General features: G+C 56.0%; 5 protein-coding genes across 5 annotated transcripts; all 5 read right to left on the minus strand.

Moving 5' to 3' along the window:
• Positions 1 to 1,056: 1,056 nt before the first annotated feature.
• IWZ02DRAFT_16067 (uncharacterized protein) lies at positions 1,057 to 2,605 on the minus strand. The gene is made up of 2 exons (XM_066762060.1): positions 2,058 to 2,605; positions 1,057 to 2,007 (listed from the first exon to the last, which is right to left on the minus strand). Exons 1-2 carry the CDS (start codon positions 2,454 to 2,456, stop codon positions 1,258 to 1,260), a joined length of 1,149 nt encoding a protein of 382 aa, XP_066627140.1. The 5' UTR covers positions 2,457 to 2,605; the 3' UTR covers positions 1,057 to 1,257.
• An 885-nt stretch (positions 2,606 to 3,490) lies between these two features.
• On the minus strand, positions 3,491 to 4,635 carry IWZ02DRAFT_16098 (uncharacterized protein). Its single transcript, XM_066762066.1, has one exon. The coding sequence runs from the start codon at positions 4,471 to 4,473 to the stop codon at positions 3,688 to 3,690; it is 786 nt and encodes a 261-aa protein (XP_066627141.1). The 5' UTR covers positions 4,474 to 4,635; the 3' UTR covers positions 3,491 to 3,687.
• Positions 4,636 to 5,109: 474 nt separating this feature from the next.
• Positions 5,110 to 6,664, minus strand: IWZ02DRAFT_467047 (ergosterol biosynthesis ERG4/ERG24; the record flags this gene model as incomplete). The annotated part of the gene is made up of 5 exons (XM_066768534.1): positions 5,110 to 5,345; positions 5,483 to 5,805; positions 5,861 to 5,977; positions 6,028 to 6,142; positions 6,208 to 6,664. 5 exons carry the CDS (start codon positions 6,662 to 6,664, stop codon positions 5,110 to 5,112), a joined length of 1,248 nt encoding a protein of 415 aa, XP_066627142.1.
• Positions 6,665 to 9,281: 2,617 nt separating this feature from the next.
• IWZ02DRAFT_429214 (Cupredoxin) lies at positions 9,282 to 10,023 on the minus strand (the record flags this gene model as incomplete). The annotated part of the gene is made up of 2 exons (XM_066765974.1): positions 9,282 to 9,501; positions 9,668 to 10,023. 2 exons carry the CDS (start codon positions 10,021 to 10,023, stop codon positions 9,282 to 9,284), a joined length of 576 nt encoding a protein of 191 aa, XP_066627143.1.
• Positions 10,024 to 15,791: 5,768 nt separating this feature from the next.
• Positions 15,792 to 18,623, minus strand: IWZ02DRAFT_369732 (uncharacterized protein; the record flags this gene model as incomplete). The annotated part of the gene is made up of 3 exons (XM_066764456.1): positions 15,792 to 17,690; positions 17,748 to 18,161; positions 18,228 to 18,623. 3 exons carry the CDS (start codon positions 18,621 to 18,623, stop codon positions 15,792 to 15,794), a joined length of 2,709 nt encoding a protein of 902 aa, XP_066627144.1.
• Between the last annotated feature and the right edge of the window lie 3,007 nt (positions 18,624 to 21,630).

The raw sequence follows: 21,630 nt of genomic DNA on the forward strand, positions 1-21,630 counted from the left end.
GAACTAATCATGACCGAATGCTGTTGCGGGGTGGAATCTCATCCTCCCATGAGCCGACGCTCGCCATCTTCCCGTTCGTTTCCGTCCGAAGAAGATCGGGACGGAGACGGTCTTGTTCCGTGTCCACCCTGGGTGTTTCCTCATCACTCATCCACGTCTCAATGTGACTAACTGGTTGAGTTAAACGGGCCTTGGAAAGTTGACCTGGCCAGTCCGAGTTTCTAACGTCCAGGCCCAAAACTAATTATAACTGTGTACAAAGACAAAGACCATCAACGTACACCGTGCCGCATCCACCTGACCTACCTCCTCCCCAGCGCAACTCACCGCAACGCGTGCAAATCATCCTGCCCTTTCCAGCCCAGCCGTCGTCGTCTCGGTCCTATCCCAACCCCAATCCCACCCGCATACGTCAGGGCGCCTGTCTGTGCGATAATTCCAGCTACACGAATAAAAGCCAGCCAGCCGGCCAGCCAGCCAGCCCACACGTTTCCCCCAAGCACCCGCCATAGGAGGACGGAAGAAGGCCCAGCGCAACGCACGCACGCACGCACGTCATCTTGCCTTTTTCAGCAGTCGAGCGATTGTTCAGGTTTGTGTCGGGTCAGTGCCGTCCGTGTGTTTGTTGTGTGAGTGGTGGTGGGGACGGGAGGGCTGGTCATGCCGGCTCGTCTGTGCGAAAACGGGACGCGAATACGATGATTCTTTGCTGCGCTGATTCGGGGTCTGCGGTGTGTTGCGTGTGGTGTGCTGGTTGATGAGTGCGTTTTCACCTTCAGCGCGAGTAGGATTGCTGTACGCTGTGGCTGGTGTGGGCCAGGCGGGCAAGGTGCCTTGAGAGTTTGTTGTATGCATGGCTTTGGGGATTGGGTCGAGGAGACTCTCGCCTGGTGCCAGTGCACGCACGTTGCATGGCTGAAGGTATTGACGTTGAGAAGATGAGAAGGGACAGTGAGGTAAGCGGTTGATGCAATGCTGTATTGTACGTCATTGACGGTTCGTTACGTAGAGATGTAGGTCCGTCATCGACTACATAGGTAGGAAATCGTGTATGCCAAACTCCTTGCGCTTGCTACATGAACCGTGATGAGTGTTAAGGAAATCATCGACAATGCCCAGCTCTTACCCTGACTCCTTGCCTTCTTCTTGACGTCTACCGCTCTCTTCAATCGTGCACTTACTCAGAGTACCGGCGAGATAAAGCCTACTACTCATTTCAGTCTTCTCCGCGCACGCATGCATTAGGTCAGTGGAGAATCAACTCCACCGCACCTTCTCATCCTTCGCCTTCTCCATAGACTCATCCTCATCCCTCACCTCAACCTCGCCCTTCGAGTTCTCCGCCCCCTGCTCGTGCGCCACCAGCGCCGTCTGGACACCCGACTCGACGCCCTGATGATGCGCCCTGACGACACCGGCCCTCAGCAAGCCCCTCTCGACGGCCGCAAGCAACGGCTCCATGCCCTCGCCCTCGCTGCCCTCGACCTCGACGCCGTCCGGCCCAGACCCGCGCCGCACGACGCGCACGCGGCCCGTCCGCACCATCTCGCCGACCAGCTGGCGCGCGCGCTCCTCGGCGAAGGCCGCCTCGTCGTTCGACGCGTGCGAGTAGGTGGAACCGGACGACGAGGCAGGGCGAGCAGACGACGACGACGAGCGACGGCGCCATGCGTCGAAGCAGGCCCAGACGAACAGGGCAAAATGCAGCACCGTGCCGGCGACGGCAAGGGATCCGCTGATATAGTAAAGCGTCTGGCGGACGTGCTGTTGGGCGTGGCGGTCGGCAGCGCTGCTGTCACCGGGCGGAGTTGTCGTAGTCTCGCCTGTAACGTGTGCAATGTCGAGCGCGGCGAGATACGCAATCACTGCGACAATGACGAGCGACATAAACAGAAGCAGGTCGGCGGTGATGCTAACAACAGGATGAAGCGGCGACGAGATACGGCGACGCAAGTGCAGCGAGGCGGTCGTGAAGAAGACGAAGTTGGAAATGAGAGAAAAGGCGAACTTTGAGGTGGTTAGACTGACGCGGATGTAGATTTTTCTGGTAGACCTACCGGAATAGCTGCCACACCGATGCTGCTGTTGTCGAGCCCGTTGTGCTCGTTGTGCCTGCGTGCGTTGTTCGCGGCCCAAACAAGCGTAACGAAGCCGACGCCCGACACGATGCTGGAAAGGCTGCGTAGTGCTACTTTCCACAGATAATGGGGTTCAACAGTGTTGTGTGCTTGGACTGGACTGCTGCCGCCAATGACGCTGCCAAGTTCCAGGTCTCGCTTGTGCATCTTCTCTTCCGTCATCGTCACGGCCGTCGAGGTGGAGGAAAAGGATGTTGCTGATGCATTCCGGCGGTGTTGGTGGGCGGGTGTGTATCTTGTCTCTACGGCGGCTGGGAACGATGGAAGAGGGCCTGGGTTTGAGGGTGTCCTTGGTCCCTGATGAGGTCTTTGTGCCATGATTGCGTGACGTGGTTGTTACGTTGAATGTGTTGCCTTTGAAGCCGACAAGTCAATCACGCCAGGGACATTTGTCGACTTGTTAGTTTGTCAGTCGTCCAAAACAAAAGCCGGGAGGGTTCACGATGGCAAAGATAAGAGAGAGCAAGATAACGTGGTGTTGAGTAGGCAAAAGAACGATATAACACCACGCACTACTTACGCGCGGACCACGACACTGCAGAAGCTTGAGCCTACTTAGCGGTCAAGCTCGTGCCCACCTACCTGCTCATCCCCACACTTACATACGATGAAGAGACATGTCCACCCAACAAGACACAGCCCGTCTTCTAAACGGGGCCAAATCTATGTCGAGCGCTGCTGTTTGTAGAGTTACGGCCATGCAAAAGCACACTTCATACGGCACAGCCTGCCGTGCAGAGGCTATTTTGGGGCTTGGCCGAGTGTCGTTCTTTTCCCAGATAGGATAATTGTAGAAGTGGGCTCCGAGGACGGCTCGTGCTGTGGGGGCGGTCGGCCAACTTTTTTTTTCTTCGGTTCACCAGTGACCTTGGCTGTTGCTACTTGGCGTCAACATTTTTGTGTGTCGTCTATTGTTTGCAGACCGCGCGCTGTGATTCGTGCGAGATGCCTGGCGAGGCTTTGCATAACTCGATGTTCGTGATGGTCATCCGTACACCGCTTTGCTCGGTCAAACGTCTTAAAGTTGGTATTGTCGACCGGTGAAGAGGTATCCATCAAAGGGCAAATCGCCCCAAAAGCTTCTCTTTTGGGAGCTTGCAAGCAAGCGATAGAGACAGTCTCCACATTTGCGTTTTGCACCCGCTGCTCTTGCATCTTTGATCATCATGTGCTCACAGACCAGTTGTTGACTCGTTTTGTGGCTGAGGCTTCCAAACCGGATTCCATGGTCAAGCACTCGACCTCTCAATACTTGCATATAGCCCCCTCTCATGACACGTTCGTGAAGTGGCCGGATCAATTCTGTCCAACGACAGTCTCCTCGTTGGCGCCATCGAACCCTTGGGCGAGGGGAGCTGCCTTCACGGCTTTTTCCAGTGCCGTATCTCACGATTTTGCATGCCGACGGCTTTCCGGCAGATCCCGAGTGTTCGCTCCAAGCCCGACATCATAGGCGCGACACGACGCGGTGTCATGGACATGGTGAGCAGAAAGCTTTTTGCCCATGACGGTGCGCAATGTACGGCAATTTACCTTTTTGCTAGAGTCCCTACTCAGTTGGACATCCAATCGCATGTTTTACGCGCTCTTTTCTTGTTTCCCCCCCCCTCACGGCACCAGCATATACTCCCCCTGCCAACCCCGCAACCGCGACCGCCATGGCTCCCACGCCGTAATATGCCGGCCGGAAGAGGCCGCGCTCCAGCAAGCGCATGTTGACAAAGTACCGCTGAGCGCCGTAGGCAATGGCTCCGGCGCCCACACCCATGAGCGCTCCGACAAGGAGTTGTGAGTTTCCTGGCGAAGCACGAGACGCTTGCGACGGCAGCAGTGCAGGCGTGGCAGTCATACGTAGGATTTGAGGCTGAGGTTGAGAGGGCTGCGACTGGAGCTGAGCGCGGAACGCTCCACGACCCTGCCGAGCTGCACCATCATCCGCAGTCGTGAGGCCGTGTTGTTCATGCAAGTCCGTCCGCGCCCGAAGATCCGAGTCGTTGGGGGGACGTGCAACGGCTGTCTTCGGAGCAAGCAAAAGTGACAGGTCCAGCTGGCTGAAGCGCTCGACAGCAATGCCTAGGGCGATGAAGCCAAGACCTGTCCGCAGCCAGGCGAGGAGGGTGCGTTCGGACGCAAGATGGTCGCGAGCGACAGATCCCGTGTTTTTGTAAGTTGGCGTGCGCAGTCGCGAGAAGAGCGTCATTGTCCTCATTGGTGTGCAGAGGTGAGAGGTGACGTCTAGAAGATGACGGCCTGGTGGTTTTTTGGTAGCGGGGCGCCTCAACGGTGAAGCCAAGGCTGATGGTGCGCTAGCCGAATGTGGAAGGGTGGCCGCCATCAGGCAGGCTTCTTAGCGGAAGCAAACCAAAGGCAAATGTTTTATGGTTTCATCAAATCTTTTGAATCTTATTTAGTACCGTATTGAATGGCGCTAGCGCCCCGGGGCGTCAAGGGGGCTACCACCATCTTAAAGGTTTCTAGGTGAGGCGCTAACTCCAGGTAGATGATTTGACTCTTATACCTAAACTACCCCTTGTTGGTGTGAGGGGTGGGGCGCTAATACAAGATGACTACACGAGACCTTCTGTATGGTGAGGCCGTTAAATCTTGTAGGGCGCCACTGGAGGGGGGGGGGGGGCCGCTAGTGCCAGATTTTACGGTAGATGGGCGAGCACGAAGGAAGCATTCAATACTGTAAACAATGTACAAGCGAAATTTATAGAACACCTCGACCGACATCCGCATCCTTCTTCTTCCGCCCTGTAGCTAAAGCACATGTCAACGTCGCATGGCATGGTTCAAGTACCGCCGCGTGGATTGCGCCTCACACGCTACATAAGCTCGTCTAGTTGCGCTTTGAACCGGGACATATCTTGAATGAAAATATCATCTACATCATCATTCAACCCAAGTAGAAAACTAAACGCTTGATGATTCCAATTTGGGGATAGATGGAAGGACTTGTGCAGAGCTGTTACCAGATGCCAGGAATCAATCTCCAACGGACCTGCGCGCAATACTTGGTCCACTGCTCACCGTACTTGGTTTCCAGCCGCTTCTCATCGCGCAGGCAGCGGTGAACCAGGATTGCCGTCATGAAAAATGCATAGGTCCAGGGGATCAAATCGCGCGTCCCGCACACGGCACACATGGCGTAAGATAGCATCAAGTCGCCGACATAGTTGAAGTGGCGTGACACGCCCCACCAGCCTAACCAATGTTAGTCGATGAATTTTTGAGAAAAGGCTTTCTAAAGAGGGCACATTGAGAGTTCAAAGCAAAAGCAAGTACGGGCGGACTGACTCGGCCCGCGAACAAGGCAACGAATCAGATCAAGGAAAACTCACCAGACATGAGAAGAATACTCTCGTGGGTCTTGCCGTCACCGGTCACATACGAAGCGCGCATGTACTTGGCCGGTCGACCCCAGATTTTACAATCGCCGTCGGTGCGGCGGACAAGATACTTTTGGTTGTTGACGGAACGGAACAGGCAGTAGCCTCCGATGCCAGTGCACAAGATGGCTGCAGCCACGGCAGGGTGAAGCTGTACAGGATTCCGAGCAAGATATTGCGTCTGAAGCGTGTACATGGTGGGCAACCAAACGGCCGAGCCCCAGGCGAGGTAGAAGCCGAAATGGTCATGAGCAATATCAATTGTCTTGACATACCTGATTGGGCAGGTTAGCTCTCGCGGCTTTTGGTCAATGAGAGGACACAGCTTACCAAGCCTCGTTGATGAACAGATCAACAACGTATATCAGATGGAAGATGGTTACAATGACCATGGAATTAGTGACAGTACCATACGTCTTGTACTGCACTGCCGCGAAAGAAAAGTTGCTGGAGTCGTTAGAGAGTGTTTGCGCGCAGAGACACTTTGCGCAACTTACATCAGAGTCCAGGCGATTATGCCGGGGCGCTCGTTGTGGAACAGCTTCCAGTCCCAGTCGGTGCCAAAGCGAGGATTGAACTCGATACCCATGAGAAAGTCATACAGCGCAGAGCCTGGACTTCGCTTAGCTACCTGGATCCGGAATGATGAACTTCGTCGACCTTCTGATTCAACTTACCGCTAAAGTGTCGGTCATCAGCGTGGCTAGGGGCGTAGTGCGCCTTGATGTATGCGATACAAGACAAAGCATAGCCCCAAATGTTGTAGGCAACGACAAGACCTTCCCAGTGGCGGGCGATAATGGTTGGATCCAAAAAGCCGGAAAAGACACACAACAAAAACAGACCAACAGAGATTTCGTAGGCGAGGAGGCCGTTGGTTCGGTATTCGAGCAAGTGGCCAGCTGGAGTCATCTGGCCCTTACTCCGGCCGGGCAAGACGGTGTAGAGGAAAGCCTGGAACAAGATCCAGGTGGCGTACAGCGCGTTAGCTTGCAGGCTTGGCGCGGGAGCGTACAGTCTGACGAAGGAGGAAAAGCCCTGGGTTTGCATGGCGTACAAGGCGTTAAGAAGCGAGCCATCAAAGTACTCGAGAGCAATCCAAGTGTAAATGACCAAGGCCGGGGGAATCGTCATCATGAAGATACACGTTGTAGGCCATGACGAGTTCTTGTTGCGCCATGATATCGAAGACGCGGAGCGCTGGAGGTTGCCCAGGTCTTGAGACTGCGATGCCTCATGGGGCTTGCGGCGGCCATGGGCGGCCGTGCCAATCCACTGCAAACGCTCTGAGGACTCTGACATTGGCGCGGCGGACAGGGGAAGGAGGGAGATGGATTAGAGGTGAAGCTGTCGGGGCCGACGGGTTTATGACATTCGAGAGGACGACGGCGAGTCGCGCTAAGCTAAGGACACGGGCCGGGCAATGTATGGATGTAGAGGGGCAGAAGTTAAAAAGACTGGTGGTCAAACGCAGAGCATGTCTTGGTGCTGTAGCGCTGACTTGGAGGCTATGTCTACTTACGCGTAAGAAGCAGAGAGCAGAGTTGCAGCGTGGTTTCAGGCATGGCATTGCTGGTTGAGAGATGGTGGTTTCCCGCCGCCACAGCCGCTCCGGAAGCGGTCGTTGGACAGCGCAGCCCTGGACTCGTCGCCATGGCAAGGGAGTCCCATTCAGTGTGATGGATGTGGCCTTCACGTCCCGCCCGCCCAAGATTTATTTTTCCTCTTCCGCCCGCGCCACACCTCCGTCCCAACGGTGCCGACGTCCTGCATGCAAGGTAAAGTAAATTTCCTCCAGTTCCCTGCGTTACATGCATTCCCGTCTTCGTCTTCGAAACACGGCCTGTCATTACCGGATCATCTTGCGCCCGGCTTACTCACGCTTCCTCCATCTCTGTTCCAATTCCTTCTCCTCCTCCTCCTCCTCCTCCTCCTCCTCCTCCTCCTCTGCCTCCTCTGCCTGCCACTCCCCAGCCCGTCTACGCAGCTCACCGCACAAACCCCACGCGACTTGGCTCCTCTCGTGCGTGTGCGAAGCTCGCCGCACCATGCCCTTGGCCGCAATCACTGCAAGCTGCGGTGCGGCTCCACATGCACGCCTGAGGCCCTTGCATTGACTCGACCATCCTGCGACTTTTCCATCAGCCAAGCTTCGATATGACAAGACTACAACGCACACAGGCGCCTTCGCCACGATCCGAAACACTGTGTGCTCGCAGCCAAGGTACCTACTGACCAGATGGCTTGCCGACTTCGAGACGCCAATAGGGTCCATCCATTACGACAGAACCCTGCGCTCGGACCCATTGGATCTGAATCGTTTACTCGTCCAATCCCTGATCCCGACACCAAACACTCGGCTAGCCTGCAAATGCTGCACGCGCATAACCCAGCCTCCATCAAACGCGTCCATATCGCTCTGTCCCTATGTGCTACCTCCAGTGCTCCTCGGTCTACAACCTCTTGACATGCTTCCTGACGACCCGGCCAGCGCCATCAAATCCAGACGTTATCCAAAGCAAGCTGTTCTTGAAAGTGATTTGTCTGCAATGCAAAGTCTGCGCCACATCAAGACGCGACGACATTGGTCTTGGCTCTTTGTCAAAACGAGTGGTTTTGTGTTTCAGATTCGAGGGGCAATTAATGCTCAACTGCTCCAATTTGAGTTTCAAAAAAAGGCCACGCAGTTCTCTCATTGGTCCGTTTCCGAATATCACTTCCCGATTTTCGAGAATCTGAGTCTTGCTGGCCAGGAACCAAATTATGTTGTCTTCCAAATTCTATTTGTCGGTCCATTACCACGAAGGCTAGAGACCGAATGACTTTCAAACGTCAAGAGATGTCCATACCAGGATCTTGTTGACAACCACTAGTCAACTATTGCGCATATTCGAGTATGCAGGTATTGCATACATTCCCGCTCGCTGCACACTTCTCTCCACGATGTCAGACGCGCTACTGGTGCAGATTCAAAACGTTTCTTTCTCCGTATGCACTCCTTCCGACTAAACCATTACCCACTACAACTAGCAAGTCGCCGCTCCTACGTCGCACAGGAAAACCAGATGTCTTCCCCGCCCGCTTGCGCCTGTTGTCTCAAACGGCCAGAGATGCACTTGGAGAAGGCGGGTAGATCACGCAAAACAATTCGCCCGCATGTGCAACGAGCGGCGCGTGCAGATCTATGTCGGATGGATCGATAACCGGCCACCAAAGGCCTGGATTTCTTTGGCCACCAGTCGTATGGCTGAGGTCTTGGTTAGGTGGGCGACTAAGACACTGGGGGTGACCTGTAAAGTTTCCGGACTGGTGATGGTAGCTTCGTGGTTTCCGGGGCTCCCCCCCATGTGCATGTTTAAGGCTGGGCATGTCTGATCTGCCGGATCGGTGGATTGTCTGATCCACTGAGGCGGGCGTAGTGGAGCCAAAATGCAGCGAGGAAAATGAGACAGTTGAAAGAGAGCAACCAAAAACCAATTCTCGCGTAGTTATGGGAAAAAAAAAAAAGCTCCAATTTCGTGCCTTGCCTGTCGCTTCCGCAAAACCATGCGCTGCCATGCCGTGCGTGTCAATTCATCGCGTCATTACATCTCTTTATGAAACCCCAGAGCGTGCTTTCGTCAACAGATGTAATTGTACGAAATGTCTCGTCACCACAAATACCCACTTTCCTCTTCATCAGAGACGAGCCTCTGCCATTTCTCCTGAGCCTCCCTTCTCCACTTCCCTCACAACTAGCACACACCATCGCTCAGAACCCCCACAACCCGGCAGCGAGCGCAGCGACACCGGCAAACCCGTACGCCGCCGTCTCGACAGCAGCAGCAGCGTTGGACACGCCGGGCGTGGCGCCGGGGGTGGGAGCGGCGGCCGCAGCTTCGAGCACACCACCCTGGACGACCGTGGGCACTCCGGCCGCGGGGACGTTTTTGGCAGCGGCGGCGTATGCCTCGAGGGAGTTTGGGCCGGGTCTGGGAGGGAGCAGAAGGAGCGTGAGCAACGACAAGCACAACCAACTCGACCCGAGGCGAAGAGGAGAGAGCTGGGCAAAAAAAAAAAAAAAAAAAAAAAAAAAAGGGGGGTGAGGTGAGGTGTTGGGATGATAAAGAAAGGGAAGAGGGGTTCGAGGCCACTCACGCCTGATTGACAACAGCCACCATGCCCGCCTGGCAATGCTTCGCCTGGCTACAATAGATCCAAATGGGGCGCGTGTCGTTGACCTGCAGCACGAAGACCGTGTCGCTGACGCCGTCGGGCACGGCGATGAAGTTGCTGTTGAAGCCGTTCTCGATCGGCTGGCACGGGTTCTGGAAGTTGCTCTGCACCACCGAGTGCGAGCGCGGGTAGAACTTGAACGTCAGCGTGTCGCCCGGCGACGCCACGATGTTGTTGGGCTCGAACGTCAGCCCGTTCTTGCCCACGGCGATTTCCTGGTTGCGTGCCGAGGCCAGCGCGAGCAGCGCTGCTGTTGGGAGGATGTGCGTGAAGTGCATGATTCCCTTCCTTTTTTTTTTCGAGGCCTTATGCAGCGGCACGGTGTCTATTGGTCTGAAGGGATTGGAATTGATTGGGTTGGAGGGGCAATCAAAGTCTTATATTTTTGGTGATGGAGGATTGGCAGGGCTATGAAAGAAGGGCAAGTACGTGATCTATTCATCGCCAGAAGAATGTGGTATTTATAAGAGACGACGACAAAATGTTTTGCAACAGCGCTGCGATTGCTTCGGCTGCCCGCGCTGCCCGCGCTCCCCACTGCTGGCACGGATACAGCGGCATAGGCCCCAAGGTAATAGGAAACCGATGTTCTTACTGACGCGCTTCTCTCCTACTGTGCTGTAACTGACGTGCCCACCCACCCCCTTGGCTCACCATCTTCTGGTGCCTACATGTAGCAGCCATCTCGTGCGATCAGCTTGGGGGGTTGTTGGCGCCGCGACGCTGGTTTGTCCGCCATGCCCTGCGGCCGTCTGCTGCGCGCAAAGAGCGTCTTGCCCAGACACCAGTTCAAACCAGCTTCTCGCCTTTACGCCTGAGCCCGGTGACGTTGCGTGGTCAGGTCCTGGCACTGGTCAAACAGGAGCAGAGGCAGTAGGCGAGAGAGAGGACATGTTTGCACATGTGGTAAGCGGAAATACAGGCAATGGAGTCAGCCGTTTGGCCAAAGCAGGTAGGCAGATCAATTCGGCACAAGGGGGGCAAATGTGACGACAAGCGGCTGCCGGGTGTTCAGAGGAGCTGAAGCCTCCCGCGGTAGACCGGTGATAGTCAGCTTACCCGCGTTGGAGGAAAGATTGGATTTATCCCCAGGTTTTTGGCGCGTGGCGTGGGGCAGGACAGGAGGTGAGAATTGTTTGGAGAGTGTCGCGCCGGCGTCTGGAGCTTCCTTCAGGATCCTGAGACGTGTATCAACGAGGACAAGACGCGTGTAAGCAGAAAAAAAAAAAAAAAAAAAGAAGCCCTGCTCTTTTTTCCAGATCCTAGCTCAGCTTGCGACTCGTCTAGCGGAATCACTGGACAAGTCCGACCGGCCGAGGGTTGGCAGTAGGTTCGCCTGCGAGATGAAGATTTCGCCTTGGATACCTAGCCAGCCATATCGTCGCCCATGCCTGCAATTTGATTTGGACCAATGGGGCAGGACAACGCGTCGCGCGGACTGCTCTTCGCGAATTGATTTCCAAGACAGAGTCGCAGACCGCCGACGCAAGCATCACCTGCAACCGGATCTCCCGAGCTCTTTCATGCCGACATTCTCAAAAGGCGCGGTGGTCATTGCTTTGAGCTTCCTGATCTGTCCGTTGTCGTCAAGCCAGAGATAGTCGATATCAGTGGAACGGTGAGCGAGATAGGCGGCCGACGAGCCGGTCAGGGACACGACGCGTCGACGTGGTGGACAGACAAGTGGACGAATGGGTAAGAGTGGCACTGCGTGTTTTTATAGCGCAATCTCTGGCTGCAAAAGTGCGAGCAGGTTTCAGCAGAAACGGTATCTAATGGTTGACAGATAAAAGGAGAGCGATGAAAGACGATGTTTTCCTCTCAAACGTGCTCGTCCTCGCTTCACCCAACCCAATCCAACCCGACCCAACCTCCGGCCACGACTTGTTTTGGAGGGACAAAAACAAGACAACCATCTCGACACCCTGCTGGACGGAAAACGGCAGTGGAGAGACACCCTGGACGTGCGGCATTACTATTTCTCAAGCTTCGGAGCGCCAACAGTCAAACAGCAACAGGTCCGCGTAAACAGCGCAATCCATTATCCAACGCAAGCTCCAAAGGGCAGTTGGTCACGATCGGCCACCTCCTAACGGCAGGTTGACGCTGCCTCAATTTCGTCGCCTTGACGTGCCCTTTCTCCGCATCTCCGCTACAAACTTGTGCCCTGATCGACCCGCGCTGCATACTTTGGCCTGGCCAACGCTTTTACTCGATGTGATTGCATACTTTGGTAAGTCAGTCGATAACGACGAGCACGAGCCGCATCAACCATCCAAGGGCGCATTTCGTTTACTCGATGGAATCTGAAGACAATCTTTGCTGCCAGCCGCACGTGGGCGCTCTTGTTCGCTGTCACAAGCCCCGACTCAGCCAGAGCCTGCAGCTGGGGAAGAAAAGAAAATCCCCGGCACCCGGCTTGCCACATCGTGTCGAGAATGCTCTCACGTAAAAGCAGAAACCTATGGCATCAGAAAAATTGTTGGTCTGCTCTCTTCCTCCTCGGCCTGATCTACACTCCTACCCACCAATATTTCCTTTAAATGCGCAACTTGTCCCTCAGCCTCTCCAGCCAGCAGACTATACGCAGACGAGCCGACCTAACCAGCTACGGCGGCTCAGAGCATGCTTGAAGGCCAAGCATCCCAGTCGAGGCAAAATTTCCCGGACAGCAGGTAATTGCACAGCAGTGATGACGCCTCCAGCAACCATTCACACCAAAATCAGTGGGAATAAGCAGCACATTCGACTCTTCATCAGCTCGCCTTTCTCATGCTGCTTCTTTTCCAGCTTCGCCAATCAAAAGAGGGCAAGAACAACTACGGCCACGACTAAAAGATGCCAAGAAGCCGAACCCCTGTCCTGGCCCTCCGCAGACGGCAACAGGCACCCCTGCCCTGGCCGGCCTGCGACGGCACTGCCTGGCACCCTACCGACCTACGCGCTTCTCCGACTGCCTCCGCCCCGCCTGAGCCGTCCCGCTCCACCCCCAAAAAGGGCATGCTGTTACGCCAGAGAAACTGGTGGGGATCGCGAGGGGTTGGGTGAGAGCCAGTCTGGGTGGCGTCAGGGGCGCGTTTTTGCGTGCTTTTTGGGCCCAGGGCATATTTGACTCTGAATGAGCCATGCCATACCTACCTGCGCCCGTCTCCCTCGTTTCGACGCGCTCCGTTGCTGCTACCTGCGCATTTGTACTTGGCTGGGCGCGTATCTCCGAAACAGGCAGGTGAGTTGGTGGTGCAGGGCTTGCGACTTTCCGATGTCTTCAGGGTGCCGTGCCAACAGGCAGGTACCGTGATGGCCTGACTGCTGATAACCATCATTCATAGGTACGGTAGGTTGGCTGCGCGTGTCAGGCGGTGGTGGTTAGGCAGGTACGTCGTCTGTGATTGGTCCGTTGACCATCTATCCCGTCGGCCTTCCCCACGGCACCATTGTCTACAGCCATCGCGCTTGCAACCATTCTTCTTGTCTCATCTCGCCTCGCTGTAGCACCTTGATGTGGTCAAGCCTTGTCCTCATGCTCTAGTTCTTCTTTTTCTTCTTGATCACACCCTTCATCATACATCAGCTTACTGTTTTCTTTGTTTATTTCTTCTTCTCTTCAAATCTACATCCTGGTCAACGAAGGTATAACCCTTTTGGTATTTGCTCCCACTATAGCCTTTATACTCACCCCTTTCTCAGAACCTTCTATTCCCCTTCTCCCCACCCACCCACCTCCATCTTGCCTGTTTCCTTTCTACTAGAGACTCGAACTTGTCACAACCTTTCTCTCCCACTTTGAGTCCTCGCTTCATGCTGTATCAAGGCGTATTGTATTCACTTGTCGTTCACCGTCTGTTATTTTTCACTCCTCTCACCCTGTCCAACCAGTCGCGCCCACCTGCGCAGTTCCAGAATTTAAAGATCTCCGTGTGCGGCTCAGAGGAGATAAGAAGAGGAGGTCGAAGAAGAGCTGGGGCAGGTTGAAAGGATGTGGTTGTGACTCCGTGCACACCTACCTTCCCACCACCACCCCTCTCCTGCGTCAAGAGACTCATTAGTTTGGGCTGGGTTGGCCCATGGTGCGCGCACACCATTCGGCTGACTGGTTGCGCCTTCTACTTGGGACCAAAAGAATCCCATTGCCGGTCTTCGCTTTGGCTCGACGACGACAGCCCTGTGGGTCCCCTACATGATCTTTGCAACCATCGTACTACGACGTTGCGCTCCATCGATCCGCGCCATTTTGCACACCAACTCCGGGGATCTCGTGGAGCGAACAAACATGCAAGAGGAGAGGAGAGAAAACGAAGCGCACTCCCTGAGATGAACGGAAGCTCCGTCCACCGAGAACAACCAACGATAACGCAGCATCCGGGCCGCATGCAACCCACGGCAGGAGCACACAAAACGAAACACACGCAGACCGGCAGCGTCAAGGCGACAACATTGACAAACGACAGTCACGGCTACGAGGACTGCACACACAACACAGGACAGCAGAAGCACACGATTCTTTAAGCACGGTCTCATCCTAGAAATTTCTCTGTTTGCTTTGCTTCGGTCAATCAAATCGGTTAATCCAATTCCAGTCCAATCCAATACCATATCCAATCAGCAGTCAAGTCAGAATCCCGGTTCCAGACACAAGAGGAAGGAGGAGAAGAAGAAGACGAAGAAGAGCCAGGCACGCGCACACAGGACGGACAACCATCTATACACAAGGTGTCGGGGAGTACATGCTCCCCTTGTCTTCCATCGTCATCAACATCCAACCACGGCAACTACTCGATCGATCCCAGGGGCTTTCGTTCCCTCTTCCAGATCAAGACGCACGACGTCACACGTCATCATCGCACATACGGACGCATTACACACAACGACCAACGACGAAGGAGCAACAGCGACGACACGCGCAAAAGCCAGCCTTGCCGACAAGCAAGATTTCTCTCCATCAATGATGACAACAGCAAAACACAGAGGGGCAACTTGGGCAAGAAAAAAGCGGAAGAAGAGGTGGAAAGCAAAAAAGAGGCAGAGAGCCAGCCCAGATGTTTCGTGGCAGGAAGCAAGAGCAAGGACAACAAACAAGACGGCAAGGAGAGACGAAGCAGAAAAGGACGGAAAAGAGCAGGAGCACGCGGAAAATCGATCAGAACAAAGCCACCAACGACGCACGGAACATTCGATTTGAGAGGGAATCACTATCGCATCGTAGACTCGTTGTAATGGCAAGCAAGGAAGAGACAAAAGAAAACAAAGCGACAGAAAGCCGGCCGAGGGAAACCAAACGCGCAGGGAGGGGGGAAAAGGAAGAGCAGACGTGTCTTCCCCACCAAGCGATGAAAAGAAATGATCAAATAAAACAAATCACGTCTTCGCCCACGACCACCGGCAACGTCGACGAAGCGCACGTAGGACAATCATCGCAGAGCGCCTGCCTCCTCCGCTCCCACGCACGCGGTAACTCAAATTGCGCCCAAATCGAATAGCGCAATCTCAGGTGGGCGGTTCCCCGCCTTATCCAAGGGCATGGAGGAACCACAACGGAGCGCCTGCCTCCTCCGTCGTCTCTAGCAAGGGGGGTATTACATTTGGTAACAGGTAGGTTTTCGGTCCAGCCAAGGCGCAAAAAGGTAGGTCTTCAACCTTCGTGCCGGCGAGACGAGAGGGTTTGGTGCAGAGCGCCTGCCTCCACTGCACCGCTGCTCGGCACGACGGGTTTCAACTCGACGACGACACGGTAAGTTTGCGCGTTTTCCTTTGCTCGAGTCGAAAAAAGATCAACAAACGTGCTTGAATCTCTACGAGACGGCGGGGCATGAAGGCGTTCGAATTTCGACGCTCGGATCGAAGCAGCACATTCAAAACGCAAGAGAGCCATGGCCGGAACAATAAATCCGTCCATGGAAGGATGGTATCATGCCCATGGAAGGAAGCCAATGCCAACGCATCTAGGATCGACTGCACGCAAGACCTGGGGTGGCCAGACCGGGGGAGAGTTGAGGTCGCGGGGTGTTCTGGAGAGAGTGAAGTTGGCTCGAACTGCGTCAAATGCCGACTACAAGCTCATAGTCAACCACTCCCACTCCTGAGGCCCGCTTCCTGACCCAGGCACCATGCCTTGGCCCATGGAACCCATCTGAATCGGGTTATGTTGCGAGTTCATCGTCGACGGCGGCTGCACAAGTGGCTTTGGTTCATTCTTCCTCGTCGCGACCGCCGGAGCCGCAGCTTTTCCAGTGGTATCATCAGCATCTCTCATCTCCGTGTCTTGCATCGCTGCCTTGGATACTCGCGAACGCCGGGGAGCGACAGCCGAGTTACGCGAGGGAGCCGAGTTCGCCAGAGAAGAAGACTGCGTCTTGGGAGGCCCCGGCGCAATAGGTACAACGCCAGGCTTGTTGGCGGCAGCAGCTGTAGCGCCCATGTGGTTGCTAGCTGTTGCGTTGCTAATGGGAACGGCAGTAGATTTGGGCGACTCGGAGCCAAGCGCACTAGCCTTGCTAGAGTTGGGTGTGGTTGCAGGTGTGTGGGCTATCGAGTTCTTGCGAGAGTTCTTCTTGGACGAACGACTTGACGATCCAACGGGAACGCTGTTGCCGCTCCCGCGGTTCCGCTTCTTGATGACATCGGTCTTGAGCGACAAGGGGCGCACGACGCCATGTAGCTTCAAAAACAGCCCACAGGCGTTGCACAGCGGTTGCCCTTCAGGGTTGCGTCTCCAAAGGGGTGTCGTCTGGGTAAAGCAGTTGGTGCAAGTGGTTGGCACGCCGGCCTGATCGTTCGATTTGGCGCCTCCAGGGCTGGCTGGGCGAGAAGGTCCAGCCGAGTTGAACTCTGACTCCGGCGGCGTGTTTGGTGAAGACTGCGGGCGTTGCTGCATCGACTGGTGTGCAAGACCTGCCGCGTTCGGCGTCGAGCTCGTGCGGGGTATCTTTTGGCGGCGCGGGTCATTACCGCGATTCCGGATTTCGCTGACAGAGGCAGCAGAGCCATGAGTGCGGCCGAGACTGCCGCCAGCATTCCAATCTTGCGGTGAGGGCACCATCTCGGTTGGCCCGATGGTAACCGTTTTGCGTGGGGGTCCAGCCGGGAAACGCGCGGGGGTCGGGTTGAACTGATTCGACAGGTTGTGCTCCCACTGAAAGCCACCACTGGCATCCATGTTGGCGTCTTCCATGGGCGAATATTGCGACAGCATCGGCATCGTACGGTCGGCCAAAGTGCTCTCGTCGTCCTCGCCATCTGAGTCGGCTCCAAATTGAAAGATGTTGTCGTGCCGCGACAAGTCCATGCTAGGAGACCTGTGTGAGTGGGGGAAGCTGGGCTGGATGACTTGATTGGGATCCACGTGGCCGGATTGGTGGTATCCATGTGACGAGAATGGTGGAGGTGGACCTGACGTCGATACCGAGTTGAACAACGAGTCGGTGGACGTGGGGTTGAACATGAACGGTTGCATCGAGCTCGACATGCCAGATTGCTGGTGCATGTTGTAGCCGCCCAAACGCCCACGAATGTCGAGACCTTGCCGGTCACCGCCGAAAAACACCTGCTCACCCTCGGGAATGGGTTGAGGCGTTGAGGCGGTAGAAGGGTATGCAGACCCGGGAGGTGAGTTGTAGTAGTCGGTCGAGTTGAGAGACGAGGCCATGGAGTTGTTGTTGAACATGTGGGAGTATTGATTCTGGTTGTTGACCATGGGAGAGCCAGCAGGTGAAAAGGTGAATTGGCTTTGGAATGGCCCAGCAGAGCCAATTATGGGGTCGTTGTCGAGGTCGAAGGTGTTGAGGTCAAAGGGGACGTGTGCTTGGTTTGTTGATTGATTGATTTGGAAGTTGTGTTGCGGAAGAGGAGGCGGCTCGAGAGAGTAGTCTTGGAAGCCAAGATCTTCGTGCTCATGGGGCATTATGATGCTGTTGACTTGCGGGGATGCGTCCGGTTTCCGTTTGGGAGGCTGATAAGGATTGTTTAGCATGAGGGTGATCCCAGAGCAGCAATTCGAGTGACTTACCCTTCTCTCGTCGATACTCGTCTTGCGAACGTGACGCTGCACATAGCCAAACTCGCTTTCTCGCGTAGCCGTCGGAGGCACAGAAGGCGCCGACGCCCGCGAAATGTGAAGGGAGTCATCGTGAAGGTGGCTTGTATGTTTCCTTATGGGAATGGCAGGGCCAGTGATGGTCGAGGAAGGCTGCTCGTCGGCGGTGGGCGAATGTGGCATGCCCGCTGGGGAGCCTATGGAGGAGGGGACAATGAAGTCGTCAAGGTTCATGTGTTCGGCCTTTATGGCCTCTGGGTCGGTAATGCGCGCCTGCTTGTCCTGAGACTGGCTGCGCAGCTGGGCGATTCCGCTAGGAGCGGTCGTGGGTCTCGAGGGCGAGTTCTTATCGTCGGCGGATGGCTTCGATGATAACCTAGCGGCATGCTTTGTCAACACCATGCTAGACATGCACCTAGCACGCTAGAAGAGAAGTCCAAGACTGGGGCAGACTGACTGGGCACTTTGCCTTCGCATCCTTCTCAGGTTCATGGACATCATGCGCCAGGTCAGGTTCTCCATGCGCTCAGAGTTGGGCAGCTGCGACTTTTGCTTGTTGTAGAGGCGCCATATTTGAGTGCCGATGGGATCCTTTTTTTGCATTTCCTCGGGGTCGTCAAGGTCGGCAACGGCATCGTTTTTCCAGCGAGGGAAGAAGGTCTCTTTGAGCACGCCGTTGCGGGCGGCGCTTTCGGTGGGTGAGAGATCCAGCTTGCTTTCGACAGTGCTGGCCGAGGTGAGGGACTGAATGGTTGACGAGGCGCCGGACGAGGGGTGGTCGTGGTGTTGTCTTGGAAAACGAACGTGTCGCGGTGACGATGAGGTGTGAGCCGAGGGCAGGTCGGCCATGGCCCCAATGGCGTCGTTGTCGAAATCACTCGAGGGAGAGGCGGCTGGCATTGCTCCCCCACGCTCCCCAAATGGGACGCCAGACATGGCCGACGGAAGGATGTTGCGCAAGGCACGGGGGTGCGGGTTGGGATGTGTGAGTGTGAGTGTGGGTGTGGGTGTGTCAGCGGGTAGTAATGGTGATGGTGGTGGAGGTAGTGGTAGTGGGCGCAAGCGGGCTTGGGATGGGTCTTGTCTTGTTAGGTCGGCAGACGACGGGCAGCGCAGGATTGAGAGTCGACGACGACGACGACGAGGACGACGACGACGAAGGCGACGACGACGACGACAGCGGCGACGACGAGGATTGAGTGGCCACGCGGGAGCGGTGTCAAGGCGTGGTAGGAGTGCTTGTGTCTTCTCTTCTATGCTCGTAGCGGAGAGAGGGCAGGGTCGGCGAGCTTTCAGAAGCCGGCTTAGCACCGGACGGGCATAGTGGCTCAAGCTGGTCTAGCGACGCTTGGCCGGGCCATGCTTGCGACGCCGTGAAGGGTTGGACTCGGGCCTTTTGGGGCCCTGCACTTGACATGTCGTTGGAGACAGGATGGAGACGAAATGCTTCCTCACATAGCTGTCTATGTCTCCGCTGCTTCCGTCTCTCCATCCCTTCTCCCTCAGCAATTCACGCCTGCGCGATGCGTGCGAGGCAAGTAGGCCACAGACTGTCTGCCGTCGTCAAGCACGAGCCTTTTGGCCGGCTATTGTGGCTCCCTCTCTCCACGTCTACAATGCCCGTCCTGCAGGGGGCGCGTCAATCGACATCGACACCATCACCACCACCACCACCACCACCACCACCACCAAAGCGTGCCTCTCCAGCAACAACCGCTCCCTCGAGTCGTCGGCCGCTTTTTCTTTTCTTCTCCGTCACGGCGAGCTCTGCGGCCGCTGTCGCGCGCCCATGACAAGTAAATGTACTCTCGTGTCCCATGCTCACACTCACCACCAAGCCCGCCTCATCACATAGACCCCACCAGCAATCTGCCTTGCAACCTGCCTGCCTTGTCTGCAACACTCCCGCCACCACACAGGCACACAGTCGCGCGCATCGCATCGCATCGCATCGCATTGCCAGAAGTCGCCAAATCCGCGCCGCTCCACCCACCTCACCCTCTGCAACCAGGGCATGCGCGCTGCCACGCACTCCGGATGGCTGCTCTTCCAAAAGAAGCGCCCCCCCGCCGCAAGGATGCACTTCGGGAAGCGTTACGGGCGGCGCGGTGGGCTTGACGATTGATGTAATCCCGCAGCCCACTTGAGCCGAAACAAGCTGGCGCTGTGCCGCACTAATCGACCACAGATGCTTTGTTTATTGTATTTGTCGCCCACTCCGCCAGCGGCGCTCGAACCTGAACATAGCACTTGACGTGGTGTTGAGTCGCCAGACGCGACACCTGCGAACCCTTGAGACTATCCGTCCACGGAACACGGTTTGCAATTTTTTTTTTCTTCCTGTTTTTTTTTTTTTTTTTTGCATCAAGGCATCCGAAAGCTTCCCAATACTAAGTGTCAAGACAACCTGAAGCCACAAAGCCGCCCTAACTGTCGGCACCTCCTCATTTTCCTGTCGTGTGTGCCACAACTTGTTCACCCAAGCCTCGGTCTCCCTTCCCTGAGGCATCGAGAATCAAGACTTTTGGCCGCGGGCAACCTCCGAACCTCGACCCCTTTGCAAAGGGCACTGGGCAAGCCACCATCGTGGCCCCTGGCCAATATTCGCCCCAAATCGATCTGCTGTTCTTGTCCACCCTCTGCCTCAAGCTCAGCCCGCCCTCGTGGAAAAACAGGCAGCGTCGGCCGGCTGCGGTTCGCGATCCAGCGCCGCTCATTCGCGAATTGTGCGGAGACTCCAGAAACTAGGTGCGCCAAACCCAGCGCGCTGGTGTTTGATTTTCTGCTGTTCCCTGGACATGCCTACATCATAGCCTCTCACATGCTTGCAGGACCTCTGGGGTCAGAAATGGGTCAGTCTGGACCTCCGCCGCACCGTAGCTTTTCTGTCTACGAGGCTGCCAGCCCCGCAGGCGCATGCAGCACTCAGTCTCTCGCTTCGCTTTCGCTCCCTCCACGACACACAGGCCCACTCGCCGACTTCCTAAAAAACCCGACAGTCATGGCGAGTCGCGCCCGCTCCGCCGACGGCGCCTGGTTGCGCCCTCAACTGGTCTGATGGCGTTGCTGATTGGCGGGAACGTGGCTCAAAGTGCCCGTCGTCATGAGCTAGCCCTTTTCTGTACCAACTTCCAATGACTTCAGTGCCATTTCTAAGCCCGCCGAGAAACACACCTTGACTTCGAGTCGTGCTCTCAGCGGAGAAGCGAGCGGAGAGCGCCCATGGGCCCGGTTGAACCCGAGGCTGGCCAGCCGGTGAGAGGAACCAGCGAGTCGCCCGTTGGATTCCTGGTGCCCGCCGCCCACCTCGACATGCCTGCCAGTCGGCTCGCCCTGCCACGCCCTTGTCGCAGAACGGCTTTTCCGAAGACTGCGCTAGCTCAGGGTCTGCGCCGGATTTGGAACACCAGGCATTCCACCCTTCAGTACAAAGCTCATTGTTTCCAACAGCTACTGTGCCTCCTCCGCTGCAATCCTGCCCGTGATAGACTCGCGGCCTCGTCCCTGATGGATATGACGATGTGCACACAATCCGAAATACGCTGGCTCGCCGGACCGCGGCTCTCGTCGCGCTCGCTTGAGGGCACCCACGGACAGGCACCACGGCATGTTCCGTGCTCACTGGATCTGCTGGCCCTTGACGTCGCCGTCGCCGTCGCCGCAGACCGTAGTGGAGACCACAGATTGGCATGGCATTTTCAACTGCAAAGGGAAAGACTGACCATATTGCCAGGTCCGCGTCGCCGCGGGGATGCAGGGTCCATTCGGATTTTGAACGTCCAACGAGGCATGCCGACCGACTGGCGACGCAGGCGAAGCCGTGAACAGACAGGCCGTGGTTCCTCTCTTCCTACGG

The sequence above is a fragment of the Phyllosticta citriasiana genome (assembly GCF_038021145.1).
Source record: "Phyllosticta citriasiana strain CBS 120426 chromosome Unknown IWZ02scaffold_1, whole genome shotgun sequence".
NCBI lineage: Eukaryota > Fungi > Ascomycota > Dothideomycetes > Botryosphaeriales > Phyllostictaceae > Phyllosticta > Phyllosticta citriasiana.

Excerpts from the sequence above, each read along its gene's own strand:
- IWZ02DRAFT_16067 (XM_066762060.1), bottom strand. The coding sequence starts at position 2,456 with ATGGCACAAAGACCTCATCAGGGACCAAGGACACCCTCAAACCCAGGC. Across the intron at positions 2,008-2,057 it reads TCGGTGTGGCAGCTATTCCG|TTCGCCTTTTCTCTCATTTC; the intron begins GTAGGTCTACCA and ends ACCACCTCAAAG.
- IWZ02DRAFT_16098 (XM_066762066.1), bottom strand. The coding sequence starts at position 4,473 with ATGGCGGCCACCCTTCCACATTCGGCTAGCGCACCATCAGCCTTGGCT.